The sequence below is a fragment of the Natator depressus genome, chromosome 5 (assembly GCF_965152275.1).
Source record: "Natator depressus isolate rNatDep1 chromosome 5, rNatDep2.hap1, whole genome shotgun sequence".
Lineage (NCBI taxonomy): Eukaryota > Metazoa > Chordata > Testudines > Cheloniidae > Natator > Natator depressus.
In genome coordinates, this window is record NC_134238.1 from 6,534,360 (window position 1) to 6,553,887 (window position 19,528).

Below are 19,528 nucleotides of genomic sequence, written 5' to 3' on the forward strand. Positions count from 1 at the left end.
ACAGCAAAGCCCGTGAGCTATTTTATTTCTCTCTTTACAAACTACAGCCATGGATTTTCAATCATAATTGTTCCTAAAAGCCCTTAACTAACAAACATCCAAGAAGCAGAAATGTGCACACCTTGGCATCTGCATCCCCCTTTCTATTCATCAAGGAATACTGATGCTAATGGTAGCTACAGTGGCGTATCTATCCATTAATACAACACAATACAATATTTGTACTGCAGCGTTACCATAGCATCAAAACAATCCATATCCAGGGAAGAATATGCCAAGGAAAATGACTCTTCCTTTTAATGTTCAGAAACCAACGTGTTGACTAGAGATGGGCCGGAAAGCAAATTCTAGATCTGAATAGCCTCTGAATACCGAGCAACTGCTCATGACCTCCATTTCCAGTTTTACAACTGACAAAGAAAAACCCAGATCTAAATATCCTCAAATCTGGGGAAGGTTTGCAGCCAAGCCTGGATCCTAAATTGGCAGCTGTGTCCCATCTCAAGTTCTTTACAGAATTAAAGGACAGTACACTAAGAGATGGATGAAATGGCTTTGGAAAAAATGTAGCCAATTTTTCTATTATACCTTAGAATTAGACCTGGGCAGGAGCAACAGAAAAGGCTAAATAATCTTCATTATTCCAGGAATTTCTAACCAACATACATGACTGGGGTGCAATCACATTCGAATAGCAGCCCATAAGTACCCCATGCTCTATGGCCAGTTTGCAGGTTCTTGTTTTACACAGTCCTGAAGCAAAATCCCAGGCCTCTGAAACTTGGGGTGTCCGAAGTCCCAGCTCAGAACCAAATGCAAGTTTTGTGGATCCATTTTCAATAGACCCCGTCCCTCTTCTAACAGACCCATCAAGCTGCACCCAGGCTTTCTGAGTCACTCGATAAAACAACAAGGAGTTGGCCATAATATTGTTCCCTTTCTGCTGGGAAAGCTGCTGGGTCACCAAGTCCAGTCTGCTGCTATTGCAGTAATCTCCAGACATCATTCTGCAGACACTAGTGACACACGGGCCTTCACCAATGTCCCAACACGTCCCAACGCAAGGCACATTCGCACTGACGGCTTGGGTTCTCAGCCAAATTGTGTCGATTTCTCTGGTCCCTCCTCTCTCCTCTTGATTGCTTGTGATGCATGCTTGTTGCATTTGGTTCGGTTTAGATCACAGGTCAGGAAGTGCATCTTGACATGGTTTCTGAGCTATCTAGCGTGTTTCTTGGCACTCAAAAATAATTATAATAAGCCAAAAATAATTATTCTTATGAATCTTGAGCTGGGTTTCCATGTCCCAGATTAAATGGATTTTGGATACATCTCTGACAGAGCTATCTGCCATGAATCAGGGAGGCTAACTTGTCTGTGTACAAAGTAGAGAGGTGGACATGGATAAGATAGTCTTGGTAGCTCAATCGCGTCTGTCTAAGGTACTTATATGGCTTTCATTTCCACGGCATCTCAGAGTCCTTATCCTGACAACACGCCTGTGAGGTAGGGAAGTTTCCCCTTTTTCAGTCACACAGGAAGCCTGTGGTACATCAAGGACTTGAACTTAGGTCTCTAAAGTCCAGGGTAAGTTCCCAGAACACTAGGCCATCCTCCTTCTTGAATCATAGCAAAGGGAAGGGGAGGTAGAAAGGAAAGAATAGCACCAAGTTATGCAACAGCTTAATCAAAATCATTACAACGCTAGGAGACCGGAGGGATAATGCAGTCCCAAAGCACGGGCATGGATTAATGTCATCAGCATTGGTATAAATAAGGTGTCTGCCTTTAATTAATAAATAATAGGCTGCAAAGCTAATCCCCTTCTGCTAACTACTTTCTAAAGGTGCAATCTGTTCATCACATGTCACTCCCAGCCAGGTCACTTCTTTTTTTAGATTTGAGATTTTTTTTTTTTAAAAAAGGCTAGACATAAATGGATCCGAAATCAGTCAGGGCAATTGAATAGCACAGCCAGCCTTATGATCCACTGCTGATTGCAACCCTTAGCGACGCGCTTTTTCCCCAAGGGAAAATATAATGCTTTAAAGAGAGTGAAGGCTTGTGATGTTGTTAAAGGTCAATGTGTTACTAATGTCTGAGAAATGAAGCCTTTCCTGGTTAGATGGCCAGGTAAAGCTCAATGTGATGCAGGATTTCTTCACCATGGTTCCTTTCAGCCCCTGTGGGCCCAGGCTAACCTTGGCCAGAAACTGCAGTGGGAGGTAATGGGGACAGCACACCTGTCTCAGCTGAGTTTGTAAATGAACCTTCTGGGAAGCAAGAAAAGCACTGCCCAGATGTTATCATTGGCAAGTGGAGTGAGGGAGAGCCCATCTGGGTCATTAGCTTTTGAGCATGCAGAACGAACTGCGTAACCTGATGCATGGAGATATAGAGATCAGGATTCAGTGGTGTTGCTATATTAATGGAGATTCATAAAAATCACAGATATTAGACCAAAAAAAATCATCCTCTGACTGTCCCCATATCTCAGCACAGGATTATTCCCCCACAGTATATTTTTTATTGCTTTGTCCAGGTTAGTTTTAACACAGCAGCCCACACCAGACACCCCTACTGCTACCTAGCCCTATTCTTGATCTGTGTTGAACTGCTATAGTGCTACAAAGCCGAGATCATTTATAGTGGTAGATCATGACAGCCATTTTTCATAAATTTCCACCACTTTCTTTGGTTGGAGTCAGAAGAATCATAGAAATTAGAAACCACAAAGACCTGCTGGTTTGCTTGGCAAATACAGAATTGTCCCTACATTGTCTGTTCACCAATTTTAAATACTCTGGTGGTGTTGAGAAGGTGTCAGTTCTCTTAATATAGTAACAGTGCCATTCTGTGGAGGGGAGGGGACAAAGGAATCATAGAATCATAGACTTTAAGGTCAGAAGGGACCACTATGATTGTCTAGTCTGACCTCCTGCACAACACAGACCACGGAATCTCACCCACCCACTCCTGTAACAATCCCCCAACTTATGTCTGAGCTACTGAAGTCCTCAAATCGTGGTTTAAAGACTTCAAGGTGCAGACAATCTTCCAGCAAGTGACCCGTGCCCCACGCTGCAGAGGAAGGTGAAAAATGGTTCTATGTTTAAGGCACAAGAGTAGGAGACAAGAGATCTGGGTTGTATTTTCTGCTCTGCCCATGGACTTCCTGTGTAACCATAGAGAAGTCCCTTAATATGTCCGTGCCTTAGTTTTCCTATCTATAAAATGGGAATACTACTTTGCTTTCCTAGCATTTAAGGGTATTGTGGAGTTTAATTCACCAGTGTCTGTAAAGCCCTTTGAGATCATCAGATGGGAAGGACAAAGGATTACTATTAGGGCCGATGGAAAAAGACCAATTCTTTTTCACAGGAACTTCTGAAAAACGTTTGGTTTTAAATTTCCCCAGAAAACAATATTTTTGCTTATTTGATGAAAACCTGAAACTGGAAAAAAATGGTGGTTCCAGAGACCCATTTTTGATAAAACCCAGTCAGGGTTCTGAAAACTGAAGACCAAACATTTTGAATGGCAGCTGAACCCCAAACCTGAATACTTACGCTGGAAACTCACAATTGTCACTGAAAACATATTGTGTTTTCACTTTCTGGGCTTTTTTGTTTGATTGGTTTATGAAAACATGGAGACATTTTGACCAAAATAAAGACTTTGAGGGGAAAAATATGCTACCAGCTCTAATTGTTATTCAGATTTCATCACTAAAATGACTTGTGATTAATCAAAATGTATGCTAGGTGTGATGAGTGTGAGGAAAAGCTTACCAGAGATGGTTCAGAGAAGGAACCAAACTTCAGATGAAGTTCAACCAAACTTATTTCAAACTCTTTGGTCTCCTAGTTGAGCAGGAAACCTCAGAAGAGTAGTTTTCTGTTTTGATTTCTTTATGCTTTCGTCAAATGCAAATTTGACTATGTAGTGCAGGAAGTCTGACTAGATGATCTACAACAGTGTTTCTCAAAATTTTTGATACCAGGAACTGGCTTGCTGCTTTCCTAAACTGGTGTCAGGGAGATCTCAGGGACAGGTTGAGGAATCTACAGATTCCTTCTGGCCTTAAAAGCTATTAATCTAGGAATTTTGTGTTCCTCCAGTCCAGACAGAAGTACAGAGAATAGCAATGTTCTGGCCCTTCCTCTTATAGTCCTGGCCAAGAGGAGAAAGCACAGAGTCACGTGAACACAAATATGGAGGAAACCAAAGAGCTTTGAACTTCAAGAAACATTTTTGTTCCGATCTGGTGGTGGTAGAAGTTCCCACTCAGTTCTTGCCTGAGCCAAATCAGTCTACCCATCCTTCCTAATCAAAAATCAGGTTTCCTGTAATGTCTAGAGATAGGTCCATGATCCCAAGTTTAGTTCAAGAGCTTGATCCAAATATTCCAGGGGAGAGGGATAAATTCAGCTCATCACAGACATAGGGAAATGACCAAATTTGGATCAGGATTTGAACTTCGCCAGAGTTCTAAGGTGTTCTTGTATTTTGTGCTTTCGCCCAAGCTTCTCCAGTCCTCACACTTGATATCCACTGCACTACCTCATTATCCTCCTTCACAGCCCTTCTCAAAACTCTTCTTTCCCATGACACCTACAAAAACTTGACAAAGTTTAGGTAGACGGTATGTTGAGACGACTGCCCATCCCACTGACCGTTCCTGTGTCACTGTCTCCTTGTGTTCCCTCATCTGTCCGTCTCCACCTATGGTTTCTTTTCTTAGACTTAGACTGTAACCTCTTTAGGGCAAGGACCATCTTTTTGTTCTGTACAGCACCTAGTACAATAGGGTCCTGCCCCATGATTCGGGCTGCTAGACATTACTGCACTACAAATAAAATATAACAATAATTCTGATGCAGGGCGTGGGGATAGTAGCTTGGTTTAGACCCATCTCTAATGAGGCCTTATTTAAATCACATCATTTTCATTCCATCGGGCTGGGATTCCTGGGCTGGTCTCCCACCCCTTGTCCTTGTTATCCATATTTAAAATAAAATAAAATAATGAGCATCAGGAGAAACAAATCAAATGTGTCTTACATTGTGGCAGCATAATTTCGACTTAATTGAATGGCTACTTGCAAGCTTCAGTGTCTGTGGTTTATAATCAATGCATCTGGCCATTCTTCAGTGACTCATGAGATGGCTAAACTAAAGATTTGGGGAATTAATTACCAGTCAGACAACATTTTCATGGGCAGGAGGAACTGTGCAGGTCGTGCATGCCTACAAAAAGCATTCAGCGCTACAACCCCCCCCCACCCCGCCCCACTAAGGGCTCAGTTCTGATGCATGTGAGTAACTTTACTTATCTGAGTAGTTCCACTGGGCTATAGTCTAGTCTCAGCTATGCCAGCAGCAGCTCCCACTGGAGTTACCGTGATTTACATTACCAAAGTGACAACATGGCTTAAGACATTAAAAATAATGGAACAGAAAAAAAAATAGAAATTGCAACGGACTTTAAAGGGATACTGACCAGTTTACTTTCATTGCTCAAGCTGAATGGGATGCAAAAATTACACCTCACTAAAGAAAAGCATTGATCGGGAAAAGTAAATATGATTATGATTTTTTTCAGCTTGGATAATGCAAGGTGCTTTGTAAGTAACACAGCTGAACATTTCTTATAAACAACATGTGATTCCTGGGTCAAGAACTCAATGTCTCTAATGATACCTGGTTCACTCAATGAATTTCTATTGGCAGTAAGAACGGTAAGATCACCCCTTCGTTGTTAAGGCTAACCTAAGTTATTCCCTACCTGCTTTTTAAAGCTGTGTATCATCTGCAGATCTCAAAGCACTTCACACAGATCAGTATCATTATCTTCATTCTACAGGTGGGGATACTGAGGCACAGAAAGAAGTCACTTGTCCAGAGGCACCCAGCAGGCCCGTGACAGAAGCAGGAATAAGAATCCAGGTTTCATGATTCCCAGTGCATTAGGGATCTGTAAAGCCCAGACTGTCTTTGGGTAAAAGTAACAGATGTTGCTCATAGCGCTATCCAATTTATCAAGGAGCTCGGAGGGCTAAATTCTAAAAATCTGCCCCCAAATGAGTTCACGTACACTGTGCAGATTATACAGCAACTAAGCTCTGCAGTGCAGACCACAGGGGGGAAAGTATTTTTGCCCTATGGCACCTTGTGAGTCTCAAAACTTGTCATAAATCCTGATCCTATAATCTAGGCTCTGAACAGGTATCTGTCATTTGTAGCGAAGGGGAAAGACTCTTCAGTCATCACACAGTAAAACCCCCACTCAAATCAATGACAGTTTAGCCCGCTTTAAGATTGCAGGACTGAGATGGTCTTATTTTAAATTGCTCAATTCTAAATCTCTTTGCAAACAACAGAGGGCACCAAGTACTGTTCAGATATTTCCTGGTGTCTGCACCATATTAAAATGCACTTTTAAAAAAGAATGTGGATTACCCAGGAAAGTTAAGGGTTTGCACCCAAGCAAATGGTTCCAGGAAGAGCTGAGCACCTGCTACAATGGCCTGAATATCAGACTGGTCTATACACAGCCCCCACCTTCTATGAAGGCTTGAATATCTGTAAAGTGCCAGATTATACAAGGTTCTGTTTATTTAAGGCTCACTAAAACAACCCTGGGTTCTTCCCACAGCTCAGCTGCGCTGGAAGACAGAAGCATGGAAATCACAGCATGGTCCAGGTTCAAGCACGCACGTCTCCATGGTTTCCATCTAACAGACTTGTGACCAGGCACTACAAGTTGTCAGCATGGACAGGACACAAGTCCTCCTCATCAAGGCCCCACTTCTGCAAAGTTCTTCGGCATGTGGCTAACTGTAAGCATGTAAGTGGTCCCACTGACTTCAGTGAGACTACCCAGGTGCTTAAAGTCAGGCCCATGCTTAAGTACCTTACTGAATCAGGGCCCAAAAGCACATGCTCCTTAGTACTTGAGTACTAAGTGAGTAACTTTATGAGCTGTGAGCATCAGGCTTTTAGAGTCATAGGAGCAAGACACTAGAGGGAGACATAACCATGTGCGCTAAGCCAGGTTGTTACTTTCAGACTTGGGATCTGGGTTCAGGCGCTTCTTTAATGATGTCCATGTTAAACCCACATCACTGTCAAACCTACCTAGCCAGGAACAGGGTGGTGCTTCCAGAGCATGCACAAAGTGCTGGCTACTTAGCTAAGTAAGACACTGGATCTGAGGCGTAGACTGCACTACAACATTTTGCTGGCATAGCTGTGTCGGAAAAGTGTGTGGGGAAAAAAATCACCCCCCATAGCCAACACAGCGATACCAGCACAACCCCTATAGTGGACACAACTAGGCCAACTGAAGAGAGCTTCTGTCGGCTTAGCTATGGTCGTTCCGGGAGGTGGTGTAGCTATGGCAACAGAACTACTACCGTCAGCTTACACTGCATCTCCACTAGGGGGCTCTGCTGGCAAAGCTATACTGACAAAGGCTCTGTACATAGACAAGGTCAGTTTCCCTGATGAGTTAAGGGAAGCCATACATATGCCAAGGAGGAAACATGGATGACATATAGAATCAAAACCAAGCAGCTATGAATGATAGGGGCTATAATTCAGTGGGGGCCTGGTGATATCAACTGCGAGACAGAAGCGTGAGTGCTTCACTGGAGCTTCCTGAAGGAATTAGAGCCCCATAATTAATGCTTCGCTTGGTGGGTACTTTTTAAAAACATGGATCCAAAGTAAAAATGGATTGTCATTTTGAGAGCTAAGATATCTTCTTGGGAGAGAAACCAGATAATGGAACTGCTTTCGTCACCTTTGGATTTGCATGCGTAGAGCTACTCCACAACCTCTGCTGTGCTATCTACAAGAAATCAGCCCACCATCAAACCTGTTTGTTCTCCAAGATGGTGCACAAAGTTTGCTTTGCATACAGTTCAACAATATTATCCACATTGATTAGTGAATGAGTTAGGCATGAACACAGCCCCTGAGGGCAAATATGGGGCATTCATTACCCTCAGAGAAAAAAGTGGGCTTTTGCAGTGAATATGCTACTGTTTCCAAATTCTTCCTGTTTTAATGACTGTATTCAGCTTATGTGTAGAAGGGAGAGTGCTACTTGTTCCATATTCATGCTCAGAAAAAAGAAATTAACTTTCAGGTAAATTAAAGATTTACTTTAAAATAGCTACCCCAAAATAAATAATACACAAAAATAAAACAACATTTTGGTCATCTTTTAAAAACAGGGGTTTTTTAAAAAAAAAAACTTTTCCTTTCCTGAACTTTGTTTTGAAAAGTTTTAATAATGAACACCCATTGGAGATGATTGCTTATGCTGCTGGTGAGAATTATATTTACTAAAACATTATGTGGATGAAAAATGGCTTTTTTTTTACTGTAAAAAAAGCTATTGGGGAAGATTTTCATTTTTGAAAAAGTAAACATTTTCCAGGTTTTTGATGAAAAAATAGAACTGAAAATTATTCATGAAAAAAAAAAGATTTTTTTTCAGTTTTCAAAAACAGAAAACTAAATGTTTCAGTTTTCATTTAGCCAATGAACCAAAAAATACTGCCGCAGTTTTGGATGGAGCGCTGATGTTTCATTTAATTCATTTTTGTTAATGGAAAATGGATAGCATTTTTCTACTAGTTCTACAGCTGTGGTTTATACCATGGTAATGAAGGAGACAGTATATGAGAAAGTGTAACATGGGAAGCTTGTATCTGCACTTCTGCCCCTTATGAAGTGGAATGTCAGGTCTGCTGTAGTGTTTGTGGTTCTATCACCCCCTAGTGGCTGGTGAACCACAAAGGCTACAAGCCCCAACGCTACTAAAGCAAACAGAGATTCTCCTTCAGCTCAAGTGACAAGTTGTATTTTTGAGATGAGAGATCCTGGTTTCTAGCTCTCATTGTGGATCATCACCTCTGTGCAGGTATAAAATAATACATTAATGGTAGATATACTTATATAGGATGAGAGTTTCAGAGCTGCCTAAATGACCCAGTTCCTATGAAGAGGCTTTGAAAATTTCAACCAAAGTCTTGTATTTTGTAAATTACAAGCAAGAGCCAAACAAACCTTCTCTCTTGAGCACTGAAAAGAAAAAAAACTCCATTGTGACTTTTCATTTTTAAAGAAGACTGCTGTAACCATAACTACAATTATACCTCAGATAGCAAAATATATAATAACAGGTTTGCTTTTTCAACTGTTCAGGGAGCCAATTCATTAGCAGCCTCATTCATCTACAAGGATTGCACTTATTTGGCTATATTATAATAAAACACACATCACTTCCAATAAAGGGAATGTGTTTGCTATTGATGTGCTATAAACAACTATGCAGAGAGGGGTTATTACATCTCTGTGTAATAACAAGCCAATTAGAATGATGAGCAAAGCCCTTGCAATAAAGCCAATGCACTCGGAGTGATTATACTAATGCATTCCAACTGTTCTGTGCCATAAATACTTTGCAAATTAATTGTGAAACATGGCTATAAATGCATTATTAATGCCGTATAATAACTCATTGACAAGCAACCTTTACGTTACAAAGTTACCAGGATTGTAATGTGTCCCCAAGTTCAACTAGGGTGTTGAGTTGTGTTTACAGAGGTGGAATTTTATAAGGTTACATTTTTTGTCACTTGAACCTTTGTTTTTTCCCCCCCCCCGGGTAGTTTGTCATTGTCCTATTGTTAAAAAGACCTCAAATGTCCGTGCATGATTTGGTGGCCCGCATTGCTCCGCACATCTGAAAGGCTGGCCATTCACAGTCCCTAAGTTCTACTCCCATGTACATTATTTTCAATATCATTTGTATTATGGTAACACCTACATGCTTCGGCCAACCCCATGGTGCTGGGAGCTGTGCATCCCTGAAGTATGAGGCAGTCCCTACCCATCAACAATTATAATCTAAATAGACAAGAAATGCAAAGGGTGGGAGGTTAAGTGACTTGCTGAAGGTCATCCAGCAAGTCAGTGGCAGAGCCAGGAATGGACTCCTGGTCTCTTGAGCATGTGATACACTGGACCATGCTGCTCTGTGAGTTCTCTTATGCAGACTGAGGGTTTGTCTACACTGCAATTAAAACCCCACTGCTGACCCGTGCCAGCTGACTCGAGCTCGAAGAGCTCGGGTTAAGGGGCTTTATAACTGCAGTCTACATGTTCAGACTCGGGCTGGAGACGAAGCTCCAGGACCCTGGGAGGTGGAAGGGTCCCAGAGTTTGGGCTGCAGGTCGATCTCAAACATCTACACTGCAATTAAACAGCCCATTAGCCAGAGCCCCTCAGCTGACATGGGCCAGCCGCGGGTGTCTAATTGCAGTGTAGACATACCCTATGTGCCCTCTTATAAAGCTACTTAAAATTCATGAAAAATGTTTTTATTCTTTTATTCCTTTAATATTTGGTTTAAAAATACACTCCTTAGTACACGTAACTTTAATGCACAGACAATTATGTGCTATGGGTCTGATCCCGTTACCACTGCTTAAAAACAATGCAAAGTCCTTGTGGCACCTTAGACACTCACAAATGTATTTGGGAATAAGCTTTCGTGGGCTAAAACTCACTTCATCAGATGCATGGAGTGAAAAATAGAGCCCACGAAAGCTGATGCCCAAATAAATGTGCTAGTCTCTAAGGTGCCACAAGGACTCCTCGTTGTTTTTACTGATACAGACTAACCCGGCTCCCCCTCTGGAACCTGATACCATTGGTAGGAATCGATCTATCCATTTCCGGGGTGCGAGAATGCAGTCATGTGTCCCCGAGACATAGCTTGATAGGTGAGGGTGGAATGTAATGCACTGACCATTACAATAATCCAAGCAACGCATCAAAATATAAGATCTCTGCATATAACGCTTTTCAGGGCCCGCTATCTCAGACACACATGTGATGTTTTAACTGATAGTGAGGGGACTGTGGAGGCACTGAAAAGAATCATCCAGAGGCATGCTGAATGATATGCATGCCCAGGTACCTGTTTGCTCTTGTGTTTAGCCTGGTTTTGAGAATTCGGTCCTGTGCGTTTAGCAATAGCTCCCTCCCAGGCATGAGGACCTACTCTTCGGTTTCTACAGCAAGGAGGGAGATGTTTGTTGCCCGGTAACCTTAATCAAAGTCCCACAGAGAGCCACATGTGCCCCTAGAAACAATTTCAGTGCGAAATGGGATGCCAGGTCAGGGTTATCCTAACTCTACAGGGAAAATACCACAGAATCTCTAACTTCTCTTAGGCAAAGCAAGTCTACTCCATAGCTCAATGAGATCAAAGGAAAGATTCCTTTTGATTTCACTGAGTTTCGGATCCAGAAGGTTCAGTCATTTTTAGTGGGTTGATCAAGCAATCTAGGGTCTAATCCTCGTTCTCTACCTTTGGGTATGTCTACATTGCAACTGGGAGGTGTGATTGCCGCACACGGAGACATACCCCGGCTAATTCTGATCTAGTAACAATGGCAGTGAAACCACGGCAGCATGGGCTAGTCCTGCCCACTCAGGGTCATGGGTACATAGACACATGCCACTGCAGTTGTGAATTGAGCGAGCTTTGATCTCACTAAATCAAACTAGTTTGGGTACGTCTGCACGTGATGTCCTTGTTAGGATATAGAAGTAAAGACCTGTACTCTAAGAATTTAGGTGTATTCTTATCACTTGGCTAGTTAGAGGTATAAAAGAAAGAATCAAAATCACTGTCTGCGAGTGTAAGGTCCTTCTCTCACTGTGACAGTCTGAGGCCCTGTGCTTAGGCTAAGGCCTTTGGCTAAGCAGCAGAGGCAGCCATAAGCTGGGAAGCGAACGGTCACCTCCTCGCATCCCAAACTAGTCACATTGAAAGAAGGTGCTATTGAGCTGTTAGGAATACAGTCCTGTCCTGATAATGCCTATCGCCTCCAGAGAAAGGGAAGTGCCTAGAAAATGTAAAAGGAAACTTAGTTTGATAGCATCCTGTCTGGCAAGAACTCACTTATCCATAGCTGGGATGTGAAATCCTCACTTCTGTATTGTTTTGTCATTATAGTTCCCACTTTGCTATTGTTTGTCTGTATAATCTCTGTCTGGTTCTGTGATTGTTTCTGTCTGCTGTATAATTAATTTTGCTGGGTGTAAACTAATTAAGGTGGTGGGATATAATTGGTTACATAATCATGTTACAATAAGTTAGGATTGGTTAGTTAAATTTCAGGAAAATGATTGGTTAAGGTATAGCTAAGCAGAACTCAAGTTTTACTATATAATCTGTAGTCAATCAGGAAGTGGGGGGGGTGCGGGGAGGGGAAATGGGAACAGGGAATGGGGTTGGGGAAATTGGAATCATGTTTTGCTGAAGGGGGAAATGGGAACAGGGAATGGGGGTAAGGAAATTGGAATCATGTTTTGCTGAAGGGGGAAATGGGAACAGGGAATGGGGGTAAGGAAATTGGAATCATATTTGGCTAAGGGCAGGAATGGGAACAGGGACACAGGTGTAAGGCTCTGTGGTGTCAGAGCTGGGAAGGAGGATACTAAGGAAGGAAACTGGAATCATGCTTGCTGGAAGTTCACCCCAATAAACATCGAATTGTTTGCACCTTTGGACTTCGGGTATTGTTGCTCTCTGTTCATGCGAGAAGGACCAGGGAAGTAAGTGGGTGAAGGAATAAGCCCCTTAACAGTCCTCACCCCTCCCGACTTGGGCAAGTCACTTAGCCTCTCTGTACCTCCTCGGTGAAGCACTACAGGATAATGTGACTGAAAAAAACCATGTCCCGTCACTGCACTCAACAGCTGCCAAACACTGAGGGCAGAGACCTTGGTTTAAACTCTCTGCAGAGTGACATCTCCAGCAGTGCCACAATCCCCTTTAGTGCTGTCCCCACTGTCCCCACCCTGCAAATGGGGCTTGGCACATGCCCCCCACTAGAGACCAGATTCCTGCCCACGGAATCGCACCCGGAGCCTAGTATCAGGCTCCTTTCCCCCTGTGACTCATTATTTTATCTTCTCCTTTCATCCCACTGGATTTCTTTAAAGCAGCCCCTATTAGATTATTTTTAAACAGCCTTTTCTTTGTCTTGTTTTCTCCCCATCATGCAGTGATACTGCAACTCAGCCCCATGTTATTGTGCAGTATTGAATATGCAACGAATAGATGTTTTCTTTTTTTGCTTCCTCCTGTAAGAAAGTCTTGTTTGGGGCAAAGGTCCGAGGAGGGGATATATGGGGAAAAGGAGATGCCGTTCGCAAAGACGTGGACATCATCTTTCAAACCAGTGAGCATAAGAGCGTCAATGAGATTTTGTTTAAACCGATATAGCCTGGGATGAGGATCCAGGGCAAACTGAGGCCCAGGGATGTTACGTGTCCAAGGTCAGACAGCAAGTGGGTGGCAAAAGCAGGAATGGAATCCAGGAGTCCTGATTCCCAGTCCCGGAGCTGTTACCAGTTCTTCATACATGTACAAAGCTGACAGTAATATTGGTCCTTAATGAAAGTCATGTCTACAGTGGTCAGAGCAAGAGACAGGGAGGCCCTCACTCACTGGATGACAATAGGCAAGTCACACCATGCCTCAGTTTCTCTCAGTGTAAAAGGACTGTGATGACTCTTATTGAGTTCATGGGGGTGTCATGAGAGTTAACAATGGCCCCCATCAAGCCCTTGAGATCTGCTGAGCATGGATCTCCCTCATCATGCATGAAAAGGGGGCTTAGCTGCCTCCCGCATCAGAGCTTCCTCTCTTCCCCTAGATGGCTCTGCGTGAGTCTGGGGATCAGTGTGAGAGGCGGGAGTGGTCAGTCTAGGAAGAGCGTCTGTAGGCCAGGTGCCGGAACTGGAAGGCTTGCCCCGCTCTGTCCACTGGCATTGTGGAGCAAGGGTGACACTTCCACAGCCCCCTTCCCAGGTTGCAAGGTGGCTTCTCTTTAAGGAAGTCCAGTGGGAAGATGCACATAGGCACCACCCACCCTCAACAGAACAGAAGATTTGCCCTGAGATTTTCTCCTCTTTATCCCCCATTTCACTGGGTTTCCCATGGCACGGGGCAACCAGGTCCATAAGGTTTGACAAGTGCTTCGAGATCCATGGCTGAAATTGCACGGACAAGTTCAAATTATTCTTGAATTTTACAGTAATATTCCACCTGCATGCTCAAAAATGTACTGCTTACCTTGAATGAACATCAAGCCATGGGTAGCTGTAAAGCCATTTTACCCAAGAACTAGGATGAATCAGAACCAAGCATAAGGAAAACTAAATAGTTCATAACCAGGCTGCTTCAAAACTAGTTTATGGAAAGGAATCTATCCTTCACCCCTCTATTTTCCAGCAACTGTTTACAGGGAAACCATTCTGATTAGAGGGACATTTGCCTCCCCAAATAATGAAATCATGCAAGTCATAGGAAATTCATGGCAATCAAAACTTTACTGCAGCTGCCATCACATCTTTCATCCAGGAAAGCCAGAGAGAGAGAGAGGTGTTTGTTCTGTGATGCCTTGCGTGCAGAAAACACTGTCATGGAATTAAATGGAGACTCTCTTGCAAAACCCTCTAATCCCTCTCTGCAGGGCACTGCTACCTTTCAACTCTCAACCACCTTTGGACTTTATTTAACTTGCTTTTTGTTTTGTTTAGTCTAGCAATTTCCTGTGAATCTTACATAAGGCCCGGGAGATCTCCTGACACCACTCCCAGGGTCTTTTCATTCAGAGATTAACATTGGGTCAGTGTATCACATTGTGTATCTCTCTCTTAGCATGTTATCCTATATGGATCCTTTTTATCAGTTCTAGGAGGGAACAATACATCTACACATCACTAACAGAGCAACTGGAGTGGAAGAAGAGTCCTTTGTGTTTAAAAATCTTTTGCCCAATACAAGCCAGGGGAATCTAGACGCTGGGTTTATTCCAAGTTAACAGCAAGTGCTGCAGCCAAAGTGTCTAGTCAGTGCTAGAGACGGGGGGATGTCAGGATAAAATAAGAACTGGTTCAAAACTTTTCCGCCAAATCACTTACCACACCTAAAACCTTTCCTGAGATTTGGAAAACTTTGGTTAACTTTGCCACTTTTCTTTAGGGCGGAACGTGGGGTTAGAAGCCAGAATCTCCTGTCTTAACGCAAAAGTCCCGTAGAAACGAATAGAAACTGCTAACACTTCAATAGGGATGTTTTCACAATGACAGAACTTAGCAGGGAGTTATCCCCTTTCCCTGGAGAATTACGTTAGCTATGGTGATGATCTATTACAGTCTCTACTATGGGGTGAAATCCTGACATCACAGCTGTAAAGGTGAGTTTTGCAATTGACTTCTATGAAACCAGGGTTTTGTGCTAAGTTTTAGAATAATGTCTAGCCCGACTAATTTCCTACAGAGACCTATTGATTTCACCCTGGATAAAACCTGATAGAGAATGTAATAAAAATGATAACCTTTCAATAAGTTATTTGACCCCTCACTAAGAATTCTGTAGAAAGGATTCCTCACTCAATTAAATTCTGAATTTCAGGAATTTCTTAAAACTCTTGTAACATTTGCAAAACACTTTCCCCTCTAATTTAAACCATTGCTTTCTCAAGAAAAATATAACTTAAAAAATCATGTATTTCTAATTTGATGGGCACTTAGGCTAATGAAAATAGCAAAGAGTACTGAAAAGTGCTGTCATCTTCCAAACCAGACGCCAAAATATTTTCATGGGAGTGTTTTTAAACACATCCAAAGAAAGGAAAGGAAAACAAAAAGGTACAGAGGTGGGAGTGAAAAACGCAAAACCAATGCAGTACGATATGAGCCAGACTTCTTCCTCTCTCGGAGTAGATTCTGGGTTCAGGTTTGTTTCAATTTTAGGGTGAAGGATTGGGGGAAATGCAGGGCTTCTTATCTGATCTGAACTCATGTGTCCATCACAACAGAGAACAAGACCTCATTTCACAGGGATCGCCTTCCATAAAGGCATCCCAGTGAACTACCTGGTAAAACAGCACTTTGTTCTCCCTGTAATGCTATGACAGGGCACCAAACACTTCCCCAGAGGCGGGGGGTGTGTGTGTGTGGAAAGGAGTGCCATGTGTATCTGGTGGACTTTGGGAAAGTCAGGGGCTTTTGCTATACAGCTGTGGGTTAGAGCCAGTCCCTCTCCTCTTCAAACAGAGCACAGGTGCTGTGTATTATAGCTATAACTTAAGTTTCTTTGTTGTTGAAGTTGACCTTTATCTTGCAAATGATGCCTTTTGATGTGCGCCTAAGATACACGGACTCCTCTTTAGCATTCTGCTTGCTGTGCCTGCTTTAACCAGTGGGCTCACAAGGAGTCTAAGTTTTCATACAATGCCTCCCCTGGGTGCCCATTGTTCTTTTTTCCCATAGTTGCCCTTGAGTCATGTTGTCCTGCAACTTCCCTAGCCCAGAAGCAGCTTGTCAGTGGGGAATTTGGACAACATGGCTTTCATTTCAATGCCAAATGCTTGGGCCCCATCTTATGATCCTGGCAGAGAGACACAATAAACAAGGATAGTGGGTGGGAGAGGGGAGATAATTAGCTAAAAATACAGCGGGGAGGCGATTGTCGGTGTTATGGGTAAAGATGATTTAAACAGCCACCGATGCACTTTGCAGTTCAAACCCACCTTCCTGAAAGCAGCTGCTGGCAAGAGAGGCTTAAAACCCATTCTAGAAAGCCAGGCATGTGTCTGCTATTAGTGATCTGCATAAAAGGGAGTGATTTGGAGGCACTAAGCAAACTGGCTGGCCTAATTATTATTTTTTGGTGTGTTTAATTAAGCAGACAAAAGACCACCCCTTCACACACGCTGTCATCTTGGGCTGTGCCGGAATGTGCATCTGGCCCCAGCTGTCTGCCAGGCAGCTGATCCAGGAGGTCATCATTTGACAAGTGCCCTGGGCATGCCAATTCAGACGGAGATATGGGCCCAGATCATTAGCTGGGGAATAAATCGACATATCTCCATTGAAAACCATGACATTCCATTGTTCTACACTAGCTGAGGATCTGAGAGACGGTTTTTAAATTTGCCTTTGCTGAATGAAAGAAACGGGACACGACCATTCCTAATCGATACCATTGGAATATGCCATTCCCAAATCTTGCTTTGTTCATAGGAGTAGCCCCTCAGACTCCAATAGTGCAAGGTTGATTCCTGAATTTGATTACACAGTAGTGGAGTTATTCCAGAGACTCCCATCCGACACTATTACACCATAAGATAACCAATCTTAAGGAATCTCTGTCAACCCACCAGTTCCACCATTTCATAATGCCAGGTTGTCATCTATGCCTTCCAGTTGAATCCAGCCACTGGTGAATTTCAGCCTCTGGTTGTATTTGATCAAACCACTGGATCTCTCAATCTTTTGACTAAAAAGAACATAACTTCTGCTCTTTTATTGTGATTTGCTTCATTCACGTTAGACAACTGTTGCTGGATAATTCAGTCGCTGCCCATAGAAAGAGGCAATTTACATTAATGAAAAATGGCCCAAAGAGTTTTTACCCAGAGAAGAACCAGATTATTATTAACAGAAAACTCTGGCCTATTCAGACACTGATACTGATTCTATAATCACTAGCATGCACTATGCAAGCTGTCCTTGACACCCTTATTGGTAGTGTGATCAACAATATCAACCTCTTATTTCAATTAAAGGAATAGGAAGAGATTTGACTGGAGTAGGAAGAAACCATCATGTAGATAGAAACAGAGAGATGTAGCCATACCATAGAGTCTGATAAATACATAACACTGAATAACAAAGAGTCGTTGGCCTACATAACCCTTCTGTATACAATGAAATCTGTGCTGGGACCACATCTGACAGACGACTTCCTGTTTTAGGGAAGCCCAGTGAAGCATCTCCAAGCTTTCCAACACAATTTTGTTTGAAAACTACCTAATGGAGGCAACCCATTTGGGGTGACCCACTGAGTGGTCACTAAATAAGGGACTTGGATATGGGCCGGGGCAGATTCTGATCTCAGTTACTCGTGTGCAAATCCAGGGTAACTCCGTGTCACTGAGCTGAGAATCTAGTTTAGATGGTATGTTCATCAGGCTATACAGGTATAGGTGCAGGAAATATCTCAGAGTAAGTTTGCTTTCTCCAAAGGCAGAGAAGCTTCCATCCACGTTTAGTCACCACAGTGAAACATGAGGGCTGGAGACACAGTGTTCTAACCCAACTGAACCATCGTTGCAGTTTGGCCTAATGGCAGAGCACGGTCTGCAAGAGACAAGTTGCTGTCAATGCCGTTAAACTTTGATAAGTCCGTGCCTGATGCTTCATTTCTTAACAAGGCAGTTATTTGTTTCCCAGGCAATCGCTGGCACCTGCCTGCCTTTTAAAATCAAATAATAATTGAATATGAGGAAAGTGAGACGAAGGAAAGGAGATTTAATAAAGAGAATCTTTGCTGCAGAGGGAATTTCTTTGGCAGTGATTACGCTGCTAATTGATCAGCGCATTGCCTGAGAGAAGCCAGAGACAACAATTAAACTTAGCGCAGTGGCTGAGAGCAATGTAGTCAACTACCTCCTCGGCTTTCGCTGTCCGCTGGCTTCACCTGGATTGGTCTGTTCATCTGCAAGGAAAAACAGAGAGAGAGAAGTGCAATTAACAACGGAGCCCACAGATCCCCTACTCGTGCCGTTGGGTTTTTAGCGTGCTCCTTTTAGCAGCAGGGTTTTCTGCATATGCAGAACACAGTGGCTATTTAAGAGCAGGCAACAAGAATGCAGAACAGTTAAAAGAAGGAAGTAATAGGGCTGGGGTTGGGAGACGGGGAAAGGAACCCCTCGCTCCCTTCCTTCCCGACCAGGGGCCAACCACCATGTGGCTGGGGGGGTGCAGCGCTGGTGGAGGCCCGATGGGTGGGGGGTGAGGTGAGCCCTTCGCACCCTGCACCTGGCCAGCAGAGGTCCCCAGTCAGGCCCAGCGAAGAACCTGCTGTAACAGTAGCAGGATTGCTACTGTAGCTTTTTGCTCCCAGGGAGAACAAAGGAGGATTTCTGAGATGGCCAGAATCCCTCCTAAAGGCTCTGCTGCAAACAGCCTTCCTTCCTCTTTTGCACGGGCTGTGGCAGAGCGAGAGAGATAATGCTAGCATCAAACATGTTAATGCTAAAGCATCTGACCTTGTAAGAGGGATATACAGCATGCTCCTTTGTTTGTATCTTCTATGGCTAGCACTTCTCATTCTTGCCACTCCACCCACCAGTGACTTGAGTAGTTATATATTTAGGACCTCCATAGCCCTTTCCTCTAACCTGCCCTGGTCTCCTTTTACCCTGCAGTCCAGCCAGGTTGATTCCCTCTCCATTATTTTTGCTTAGTCTCGGTTGAACAGCAAAGTTGGTTCCCCCCTGCCCCCCTCTCCACCCCCCGGCCCCGCTTTCGGAAAGTGTTTCATAACTGTCTAGATTTATTCTAATTGCTCCGCAAACATATTTAGTATTAAAAAGCTATCAAAGTGGCTGACAAGTAGGTTAACATGATGGAGGGCCTAG

The 19,528-nt window shown here is 43.2% G+C and overlaps 1 protein-coding gene across 11 annotated transcripts in view; it reads right to left on the reverse strand.

Annotated features, from left to right (window-relative positions):
* CELF4 (CUGBP Elav-like family member 4) overlaps positions 1 to 19,528 on the reverse strand; it is an 868,113-nt gene that overhangs the window by 393,708 nt on the left and 454,877 nt on the right. For all 11 annotated transcript variants that reach the window (XR_012639468.1, XR_012639467.1, XM_074952294.1 and 8 more), the window contains exon 3: positions 18,555 to 18,603. Coding sequence is in view for 9 of the 11 variants with exons in the window: in XM_074952294.1 (XP_074808395.1) it covers positions 18,555 to 18,603 (49 nt within the window). In the remaining 2 variants the exon portion in view is untranslated. The remainder of the gene's footprint in view (positions 1 to 18,554; positions 18,604 to 19,528) is intronic.